This window comes from Brachionichthys hirsutus, unplaced genomic scaffold, assembly GCF_040956055.1.
Source record: "Brachionichthys hirsutus isolate HB-005 unplaced genomic scaffold, CSIRO-AGI_Bhir_v1 contig_180, whole genome shotgun sequence".
Classification (NCBI taxonomy): domain Eukaryota; kingdom Metazoa; phylum Chordata; class Actinopteri; order Lophiiformes; family Brachionichthyidae; genus Brachionichthys; species Brachionichthys hirsutus.
The window spans coordinates 89,905-101,951 of NW_027180417.1; the positions used below are offsets into that span (position 1 = coordinate 89,905).

The following is a 12,047-nucleotide window of genomic DNA, read 5'->3' on the forward strand; positions in this document are numbered from 1 at the left end:
GCTGATTACATATTCAGACAATTTTTTATTACATTCTAACCCAGGGGGGACTAAAGGTTTTGTCATAAAAAAATCCGGGTCGATCATGTCGGTTTTCCTGACCTCAGTGATTGCCGACAAAATCCCACCCGTTTCAGATCCTGTCCAGGACTGCATAATGAGCTCCTGTCTTATTACCGTAAGTCAGTTTCTCAACACATGAAGATCGCAGCCAAAAAAGTCCATTAAAACAGCAACACGCATTTGAATAAGACAGTTTGCCTCCTGTGTTTTTCCCTTCTGCTGATAATTACCTGATATGCTAAAATAATTATCAAAGATAACGATTCTGCATTGAACCAAAGGTGTTTCTTGTGAGAAGTGGAATATTTAAAAAGCCTTGCTTTATTCTACATCAGTGGTGTTTTTGCTCTCTGCCACTCCGTGAGTTGTTTACTTCCACACATCGTGACTCATCCTGGTTACACAAATGTTACTTGACTGTGGGTGATTTAACAGCTCGAGTCAACGTGGAACTGATGATTAGCCGATCGGCTTACTGGAGACTAGATATGCTTCGTCAACTCTTATAAATTGGTATTTTCTCTTGTTTCTTACTCAATTTATTTTGAATTGTAAAGCAAAGGCGATTATCTCCCTCTTTGTTGTCTGTATCCTCACTCCATCTCGCGTGTCTGTACTTTTGTCATTAACTCACTACCTCAAGTCTCTAATTAAAGTGTAAACTTTAACATCTCTTTGTTGCATTTCCATCTTGCCCCCCGCCTCTCTCTATCTCTCTCTGCCTGACATTTTTTCTCTGGCTTGCCCAGTATTGCACAGTAACACTAACAAGCTTCACCTGATTCTATCCACCTCCGGTTTGTTTCTGGTGTCCTTTACTCCTGACTCCTCTTTCGCATTTATTTATGTATTTCTTCTATATCATATTAGAAGTGAATATATCATGTTGACCATAATCTGTATTGTAGATTATGCACAAGACAAAGCAGCCATGGCAATGAAAATGTGAAAACTTGTTCTTGAAGAGCATAAAGGATACCACGTGATCATTATATAACATCACTAATATGAGAACTCGTTATAGTGCCATGCATTATGTACAGGTTGCTGACTTGGTATTCATTCACCATACTAGATTTATTTTCTATGTAATGATAGACCCTCTCCACTCTCCACAGAAAAACCCAGAGAGGCCTGTTTTGACCCTGGCAACGTTATGAATGCCAGTCGGACAGGTCACGACTATAAACTGGGATCACAAGTCTCCTATAACTGCCACCCTGGCTACACAATAGTAGGCGGGGATACCATCACCTGTATCATGGGGCCAGATGAGAAGCCAGCGTGGGACAAAGCACTGCCGTCATGTAAAGGTAGGGGAGACTCACAATTACACCCTCATGGCTACAACGCACAATGATGAAAGATGGTGATCCAAGACTGCAAATTATGACTAAACTTTGATTGATATGCTTCTATTGTGTGTATGTGCATGTGTGAGTATGTAAGTGTAGGTGTGTGTGTGTGAGCCTGCCTGTTTGGGCTATAGCGGCTGAAATGTGTAAGTGATTGACAGCTCATAGAGCTGAGGCACTGACATCTGCCAGACTGCGATTTATTCTATATGTGATTGCATGTGAATGTGGGTCTTTGAAGGAACAGAGTCCTGGCCTGGTGCCATCTGTATTAAAAAACGAAAAGAAAAGCAAATGAAATAAGCCGCAGAGGCAGCAGGACAAGGAGGGCAGAGGCTGCAAACACACGACAACAATGCTTAAAAGGCCATCACGAACCCTGATTGAATAAAAACACAAGGTAGTGGATACAACTTATAATAACAGTCACCTCGTGGTGTCTGGAGGTCATTGCTTGCTGGAGAAATTCAGTGTGGTGACACTGGCTCTTAATGCTGCATGATGGATGCACTGGTCTGATGCTACTTGAAGACTAGATGAAAGGCAGACTGAATAAAATACAATGCCTTTTCTGCACCCACTATCTGGTTGTTAGTGTGATTAACCGTAAGATTAAGATTAGCTTTTATTGTCATATGTTTTTACACTACAAACACACAACTACATTCCATTTACAACCGAGTACATGGGCCCCTTGAAACAACCACACACTTATGCATATATGCATAGGGGCCCCAGAGCATGTGGAGAGGGCATACGGTGAAGGCGCCGCCATAATTGCCGCACCTAGAGCAATTGCGGCGGCGGTACCTTGCTCAAGGGCACCTCGGCAGTGCTCTGAGGGTAAAACTGGCCCCTATCCAGCCATCAGCGCACGTTCCTCATTTCTTCTGGGCTGGGACTTGAACCGGTGAAGCAGTGGCCCAACCCACTGAACAACTGCCGTAAAGATTGACAATTTATGTTTTAACATGGCTCTGAAGACGGGGGGGCCGGTGGGGGGGGGCGGGGGGGTATGAGCCTGATCAACATCGAACAATGCCAAGTTGATGTGCAATTCATACAAAGAAACTGCACAAATATAGGGATTTAGAATTTAATGTTACTGTTGTACTTTATTCTTCCCATTTGCAAGTAGACAAACAATTAGTACACAAGTAGTACTATAGTACCAAATCAGTGAATATGTTATGACATGTATTGAATGGAAGAGTTTGATAGTGCTAATATAATTAAAATGTCTTAGCAAATAGAGGTCTTTGAAATTCAATGTCATTTTTTCTTTCTTTTCATTTTCCCCTCCACAATGATTCTTTATGAATAGAAGCCAAGTATTGGAACAAGTTCACACAGTGGTTCCAGCTGTCCATCCCTCTTTCATCCCTCTCTCATCTGATATTTCTCATTGAATTTCCTCACCACATAGTTAGGAAAGTTTCTCTGTCTGTCTGACTCTATCTTTGGGCAGCTCCTGGGGCTTTTAGACCAAACTCATTAGACAGGGTGAGACCTCTTTAAATAATACATCTCCACTTACACCCCCTCTGTCTCCTCTCTTCTTCACTTTCACCCCCAGAACATAAACACACACGCACACACACCTCACATCTTAAATCACTCTTTTATTGGTTTCCATGGTAACCAAGAGCTGGTGCGAGAAAGAAGAAATTATCTGTGACTGTTGATAGGGTTCTCTGTGTGTGTGCATCTTTAAAAGAGAGAGAGAAAGAGAGAGCAAGAGAGACTTAACTGTGTGAGTGCTTCTGACAAGCAAGACTGGCAGGCATAGAAGACCTCCCATCAACACACACAAATTGTGGATAGCACTTATAAATGTGAATGCAAACACACTCCTTCTGCTCTGTACACTTAATCACAAATATTCTTATTTTTAAAATAATTTTCTTGGCCCTCCCTAATCATGACAAAACAGGCAAGAGTCCAGCTGCCGATTATATAAATTTTAGTTTTGAGAATTGGCTGCATACAAACAGCATCATGCATGAACAAAATTGATGTATCTGTAGTCTCAGTAAACAGAGCCCAGTTGAGGATTGTTCATTGACAGAAATCCATTACATTTAGAGTCAGACATGTTTCAACACTGGTACCAGGCCTTCACCAGAGTGTATGTCAGATGTGTGCCGTTAAACTGAGTGCCCTTCAGGGTCCTGGCAGAGTTAAAAAAAGAGAGAGGGAAATAAAATCATGCATTTATCCCATTATCTGAATCCACCCCAAAGTGAATGGTTTCTTCTTTGGAACATGCCCATGCTTTCATCCAGGTTCATAGTAATCAGTTATTTGTTTTATGTCGAATAAAAAAGTAAAACAAAATCTTAGTCTTAAAAAAAGAAGAAAAAAAATGTCAGAATCCACCCCTTTACTTGGATCCACATCAAACTTTGATAGGCTCCTCCTGACTAAATGCTCTCATGTGCTCAATGACATGAACAAAGTTAAAAACAATAAACGGATTGCAAAAGACAAATTTCCATGGTTTTCCAATAGAAAATACTTTACATTATTATACTTATTCTTACTTGTACGTATTTCTACAGATGCTCCAGACATGAAATAAAAACATCCTCTCTCTCTCTCTCTCTCTCTCTCTCAACAATACACAGAATATATAATCAATTTGGTCCATTAAGATCTCAGTGATACTGTCAGTAAGAATAGAGACATATGCTGCAGATTCCTGAAAAAGAAGAAGTAATATTTAGCACAGCAAAAAGGAAGTTTGTTTCTGAAGTCTTTGTGGTTTTAGAAAGATCCTGTAAGAACTGCAACACAATGCTCCAAATGTATTTTTCTGTGTGTGTGTGTTTGTATTGTCTTTGTGACCTGCACCTTTAACTCTTGCTTTGATGAAAGCGTTTGATGAAGGTTATGAAGTACAGTTTTTCTGATCTCAAATATCTTTCCAGAGCTGGATTATAGGTGTGAACTATTGCTTTTTATATTTGACAGCTGGGACAGACTCACAGCTGGTCATAAAATAGTTTCAACAACCTCAGACGCACTGGAGGGAGACTGAACCACTTGCAAAATGTCTGGCTATTGTTGGCAACAATCACTATGGTGGAAGCAACTACTCTCTAGCATGTAATGTGACGTCCGTCCATGTCATTGGAGCATGATTTCATTTATATACTTTAATGCAACTTCATTGTTTGTGTATTCATACTCTTTTCTTCCATGTGTGCATGAACAAATAATTCAAATGAATGCATATTTGCGTAAGATTAGAAAAAAACAGTAAGTGGTAGGACTATGTTCTTGTGTGTGCATGTTGATGATCAAAGTTGTTTTGTGTGAGGGGAAAAAGGAGACGGACTTGTATAGCTGTTTGTATTTGTAGTTGTGTAAGCGATCAAAGCACATGTACTGTATGTGAAGGCTTTTTGATGGAGCTAACGCAAACCTAAAGCAGTGCCACTAGGGGATCGTGGGTAGATCAAGACAAGGCCTATAGACCTGGGGGGATGGAGACAAGCAGCACAACAGGAATCAATTGAAGGCATATCAATCGATATGACTGAACGGGAACAAAAGGGAAAACAAAGGAAGTGATCACTCCGACTACAAGGAAGGAAGAAAGGCGAGGAGAAGGATGAGTGGATGGGAGTACAGCAACAACAGTCTAAGAAATGAGCAGAAATAAAGTATCATGCTGCCCATATCTTAATGTCTTATATACTTTGCAATGTGTTCTTTGTAAGCATGTGGAAAAACACACATTCCAAAAATTAAATCAATAAGTGTTTCTAACCACTTTCAGCAGGAGTTTCTGAAAAACAAGAATGGAATTGCTAAAATGTTAACATTTGTATTTTTATAAAACCTATTTTTTTTAATCTCATCTTTTTCGTAATTCAAGTTTTTATTTATGAAATGTATGGTACAGTTTAGCATGGGAAGATCAGATTACAAAGTCACATATTGCTTTGGTGTTCCTGGTTCCAAAAGGGGAAATACATAAATACATAAATAAATGAATGAATTAAACTATGAATGGAAAGAAAAATGCAAAGTGGCGCGCAAACATGAACAAATATAACTCTCTTCAATAAAAGTTTTAAAATCTATTAGTGAGCGGTCAAGAAGGCCATGAAGCGATCCCAACATGCTAGAACTGTGGGTCCCTGGCCCCCTATTCTTGTCAGCATAATATGATATGATGCTGTTTCACTAATAGGAGCTTTCCACTCATTAAGTGTCGGGAAAGAGGGTGCTTTCCAGGATCTCAAAATAATTCTAGCGGCTGAGGATATCCCAACCATCAAGATTGAGTGAGCATCTTTGATTAGTCCCTGTTTTGTCTCCCAAAAGGCATAAGCGTGAAGATAGTGGCATGGATATTCCTGCCCATGCCTCTAAGGACTTCAGTTTTTTTTATCTCATTTTAAAATAATGAATAACATTTAATATATAATTTTTTAACAGTCAATTTTAATGAAACTACATGCTAATTCCATATTTGCCTCTTAACGGCTACAGAATGAACTGTGACCCAGACGTATTAATTCATTGTGTCGTGTTTCCCTCATGGCATTTTCAGCCTCGGTGCTGTCAGATTTTTTTTTACAGGGGACATAAGTGATGATAATTAGAGATCACAGATGATGCTGCGGGTGGACATTGATACTCGGCCACAGATATATGCACAGTAGCGAAACACATCGAGGAGCAAGAGGCTGGAAGTGATGTGTTGTGAAAATGACACTGATGGATGTGCTTGTTGCTGCTTTTTTCTACACACCACACACACACACACATACAGACCCCCCCCCCCCCCCCCCCCCCAACGCGTGGATAATAATTTTAACAACCTCTGCTGGCCTGACCCGCAGGATGATTTTGCGCACACCCACAAGGCGTGTAGCAGTTTTTAGGGTGCTGGAATGGATCAACCTACTCCTACGGCTGCGCTGCGGTGCGAGCCACGTTATGATAGTTGGGATTATGGACTTTTTTAGAAGATTATTCTGCCTGACAGCAAACGGTCACAAGTCGTGCAATAGCTCAACACCAAATATTTTCATTATTTGTTTTGCAAAGAGGAAGGAAAAGCAGTACTCTTCAAAATAAATGTTGGTTTTTACCACAGTAGATGTAGTTTTCGTGTGTGTGTGTGTGTGTGTGTCTGTGTTTTATATTCTATTTACTATATAGAATATAAAAAAAACTCGATAAATTGATCATTAGCAGACCGAATTTATTTAAACACTATAGTCGGAAATTATTTCCACTGTCAAATACACATGCTCATGCTTACGCACGCCAATCCAATGCAGTGCACTTTTTAAATTACATAACAAAGCCTTGGAGTCACAAGGGTCCAAGTGATATTTGGGCACAGCCTGGATTTTCTGCTAAACTAAACATCCTTTGAGCCAAATGCAGCCAGTTGGATAAAAAAATAGGAATAAGAGATTAGGGCTCCGTCGCCCGTCTGAGTGCGGTTGGCAGTGCTCCCAGCAGCAGGGGGGGGGGCGACATGATTAAAATATAAATGCTTTATTTCAACATGATGTCTTTAAATGATTGAAGCAATAAAATATGTGGGCAATGTTGCCAGATGTGTTGATTGCTGTATTTGTATTTATTTTTTTGACTTTGGTTTTACCGTAGATAAAGTGTCTCGCTGGTTGGATTAAAGTGAAGCAATGATAATGACAAGGTTGTTAACATGTATGGTAATAAAATACAGACAAGATAACCAACAGGGCATGTGTCCAGCTAATTCGGTCACCTACATCAATACTGGTCATGCTTTTCAGTAAGAATATACATTTGAACAACTGAAAAACAATGACAGAAAAACTGTGTGGAATATCTATGCATGTTCAAGCTCCATTAATAATACAGTATATCTAAACAGGTATTGAAAGTAAATCTATCACTATTGGATTGGCATTCATCACTTTTGATGCATCTGTACGATGCCGATGGACCATCAGGATACCAAGAACCTGCAAAAGTATTCACGTGTATAGTTCATCTTAAAGAACGACCATCAGAGCAACTCACTTTGCATCATTTTGAGCATAATGTTAATTTTCTGCTTCCCTTTTAATTCTCGACAAGCATTGTTTTAATTTTGATTAAATTCAGTACAATTATCATACAGACTATACATTTATACTATTCCCTTCTTCCTTTAGCCCCATGTGGGGGGCAGTATGGTGGAGCTGAAGGAGTTGTTTTATCGCCAAACTATCCTCTAAACTACACAAAAAGACAGTCCTGCTCCTACTACATCAATGTGTCCCCACAGTTTGGTAAGCAAATACATAATATCACACACATGCTTTCAGTGGGTAGTGATACAAATGCTGATATATATATATACACACATATATTAACTTATTCCTTCTTCTTCAGTGGTGTTTGGCCAATTTGCTGTTTTCCAGACAGCAATGAACGACTCGGTGGAGCTGTTTGATGGAGCCAATGAAAACGCTCGATTGCTCAGCTCACTGGCTGGGTCGCATTCAGGTGAATCTCCTGATACAGCTGTGATTTCCATTTATTGTAATTTGGCATAACTTTCTGTTTTTTTTGCTAACCATTCATTTCTCAGACTTTAACATTTTTCCCTTGTTTCATTTGTTGAGCGATCTTCAGGGCATCTTTCACGGGAAAATAAAGAAATTGTCCGTAAGACAGCAACTCCAAGGGCACAGTAGAACGAAGCACCAGTGGCTGCTATCACAGTTTATTTGACAGATGATGTATTTGGTGAAATTCCATTATAGGTTATCTTTACTACAGGAAATCAGCAGTGGAGATCGTTTCACTGGGACCATGCGATCTATCGTCATGCTTGACACTCAGCTCAATCCTCCTTTTTTCATTATCCTTTAGCTTTGTTTGAATCACTAAACTGCAACATCCTCATCCCTGATCAAGGTTTAAAGATGACGAAAACTGGCATTGCTGATTTTTTTTTCTTTTTTACGAATTAGCTGTGATTATTTATTCATGCAGATATACTGTACAGATATACTGTACAGATACAACAACTACAGATATACTGTAGTTGTTGACAAGATTTTCCTGAGAGTTTCCCACGCTGTCCCATTACTGTTTTACAATAAAGAACGAGCCTGGAACTGCCAATAAATGTATATTTCCCTTTTGGAGCAAAGTAGAATTTTGATGTTAAAAACATCAATCAAAAGAGGGGAAAACACAAACAGATTGAGGCGATGGTTCCTTGATAACCTCCTTCTTTCAGTGTGACCACTCTAAATGCAGCTGCATTCTATGCATGTTTTTCTTTCCAACTAACATCAAAGTTATTATAAAGGAAAGAACCCAAATATGATGTAAACTGGGTGCCTCATTCCTTAAAGTGAATTAGTTTGAAACAAGCAGCAAAGCCTGAAACACAGCAGACTTTACAAAATAATTTTAGCTGCATCATTACCCTCTAACATATCCACACGCACACACACACACTGACATGCATACACATTAGCTGACTTTTCTTGCACATTATGCCACCTAAAGTACAGGTTATACTGACACACAAAGATATTAGCACACATACCAATAGCAAGCTTGCACACACACACACACAGACACACACATCCCCAACGAAGCTAATGATGGTTCTAAATGTCAGCCATGTTTTTCTCATTTATCACCGTTACTCGGTTTGCTTTTATATGTGCATAAATCTTTGCACATGCTTGTCCATTGATACGTATGTGCGTGTTCTGGTTTTTCTATGTTAATATTTGGCCTTCAGGAAAACTATGAAGGGAAACCCTGCTAAGAGCTGGTTTAGGGTGTAGTGAATTGCAGTTAAATATGTGGTTTTGACAATCTTTGCTCAAAGAAGCCTTGCATGTTTGCACATCTTCGTCTATTTATTTACCTGTAAAGTAATTATCTTCACAGAGCTCTTCATTATAAAAGAGATCCATTGCTTTATGTTTTCAATCAAGAGGGTTGAGCTGTTTTTAGCATCACCATCCATTTTATAATCTGTGTGTTTGTGAATGTGTATAATTGTTGACTCAGGAGAGACATTGCCATTGGCAACCTCCAATCAGATCATGCTGCGGTTCAATGCTAAGAGTGGGCAGTCAGCTAGAGGCTTCCATTTTGTCTACCAAGGTAACTCCCACTCTGGTTTTTGATTTATTGTTCTTATATATGCAAGCTTACATAAAATGGCATGCATTCAGTTCAGGTTCAACGCCGATGCCTCTTTACTGATATGTCCTTTATATCGCGACCATCACTGTCTATAGCTGTGCCTCGCACTAGTGACAGTCAGTGCAGTTCTGTGCCAGAGCCTCGGTATGGCAGGCGGATTGGTTCGGAGTTCTCCGCCAGCTCTGTGGTCCGGTTCGAGTGCAGTCCCGGCTATCTGCTGAAAGGATCCAGTGCCATGCAGTGCCGAGCTGTGCCAGGTGCCCTGGCTCAGTGGAATGCGACAACACCAACCTGCATAGGTGAGGCTAGTTAACCAGGAAATGTGAAAGGAGGAAACCAGCAGTTGCATAGAATGAAATCAGAAATGTCTGTTAACTATGCGGGTGCTGTGGAATGCATGAAGAACCATAAGGATGTTTACATTGATTCTAACAAACTAAATATATGTCTTGCTTTCTGGCTCCTTGATGTGGCCATTTGAAGGGCTTATTATTCAGATTCACATTCCTGTCCTATCTGTTAGCTATTTAGTTCATAGAAATTTCTAAGAAGATCTTCCTTCCAGTTCCCTGCAGTGGCAATTTGACTGAGCGCCGAGGCACAATACTGTCTCCTGGCTTTCCCGAGCCCTATCCAAACAGCCTCAACTGTTTGTGGAGGATTCATGTCAGCGAAGGGGCCGGGATACAGGTAAACATATAGACACTAGAAGAAGAAGAAAAAAACAGGTATGATGTAGGAATTCATGTTGGGGCTTAACGTGAAGTTCCACAGGATGAGAATAATCTGGGGCTGAAAGTGTAGATTCAGATATGACGTTAGTGATGTTAACAATCTCCTGCATGTAATTGTGCCAGCCAGAATTGAACTGCAGGATTTAGTTTGGGAACTTTTTATAATGCCTTATTATTATTTATTGATTGATTTTTTTTCATTATTCGCCATTCAGATCCAAGTTATGACGTTTGCCACTGAGCACAACTGGGACTCATTGGAGATTTACGATGGAGGAGACATGACAGCTCCTAAATTAGGATCATTTTCTGGTACGACAATATGCTCATGCATGGACACAAAATAACACAAAGCTGTGCAGGGAGGCCCGTGCACACACTTTAGGAATCTAAGATGGATGAGATTTGACAGTTCCTAAACTATGAATTCACACACACACACATTGGGATTGAAATACATGAGCACACACGCAAACACACACACAGACTTGTACAATAAATGATTTATTGCTATTGATATGTCTTTAACTATGCACTGACAATCCATGATGGACGAGTTATAATACCAATACAAACATGATATGTATCTGTAATAAAAATAAATGTTACTTAGGACAGGATTCATTCCATTTCTGGACAGTCAGTGAGAAGAAAAGATGAGAGGAAAGAAGGGAGGGGAAGAGGTTCACCTCAAAGTTGAGTGAAGGATGCAGAAAAGGGGAGAGAAAGAGGACGGGTGGGATAAAGAGTGATCTAACCTTTTACAATTTCCCAGTAGAGTTTCCCCCGTGACCTGCCCCGAGCACACATCTGTCATACACCTATCACACATAAAACATGCCTCCCATAGGGCAACACACGCACGCACACACACACACACCAAAGGAGAATAGCTATGCTCCTCTCAAGAGGGAACTCCAGGGAGCTGCCCATTATAACCGCAGCGATCTTGTGTCGGCCACTGAGCAGCTTGACTGGGTCAGCTCAGCAAACCTTTACATGAGGGGGCTAAAATGCTAGCTGTCCGTAGAGGTCAGGGGTCATTCACCCTCTCTACATGTAAGTTCCTGCCTGGTGTTTGAATTAAACAATACTTATAGTCAAAATCATGACTATATTTTTATCCAGTGCACATTTTGCTGTAACCAGTGCAGTATTAAATGCATTTTAACATTATTTTTTTGAGTTTTTTTCATTTCATCTGGTCAAGATTTGAACATTTACCCACAAAATATGTGATCTGGTTTTACGTCTTTTCTTTACAGGAACAACTGCTCCAGCTCTCCTCAACTCAACATCCAATCAGCTCCTTCTGCACTTTCAGAGTGACATCAGTGTGGTGGCTGCAGGTTTTCATCTTGAATACAAGAGTGAGCTGAATAACTTAAAACTCAGGCAGGCAGGCAGGCAGGCAGGCAGGCCAGAGCTACAAAGAAAAATAGACTGTGTGCAATACAACTGTTGGACATCTTCTCAAGAGAAAACTTGCATACACAGAAACCTGGTCTGACACACACACACACACACAACCAAAACATCAACATCAAATAACAGGAGTCACTGACCTCAGCTGGTATTACCCGAGAGCATATACAAAATGCTGACACACACATCAGAGCCCCTAATGGGACCTAAATTAAAAAGAGGATTCAGCACCTACTGTATACACACACACACACGTAAAAGTGCATTGAATGCTTTTCTTTTTAAGTTTTCCACT

General features: G+C 40.1%; 1 protein-coding gene across 1 annotated transcript in view; it reads left to right on the plus strand.

Annotated features, from left to right (window-relative positions):
• LOC137914784 (CUB and sushi domain-containing protein 1-like) overlaps window positions 1–12,047 on the plus strand; it is a 116,356-nt gene that overhangs the window by 59,249 nt on the left and 45,060 nt on the right. Inside the window, 8 exon segments of the mRNA XM_068758279.1 lie at window positions 1,182–1,376; window positions 7,589–7,705; window positions 7,809–7,922; window positions 9,456–9,551; window positions 9,689–9,892; window positions 10,159–10,284; window positions 10,523–10,639; window positions 11,593–11,697. Coding sequence (XP_068614380.1) covers window positions 1,182–1,376; window positions 7,589–7,705; window positions 7,809–7,922; window positions 9,456–9,551; window positions 9,689–9,892; window positions 10,159–10,284; window positions 10,523–10,639; window positions 11,593–11,697 — 1,074 coding nt within the window.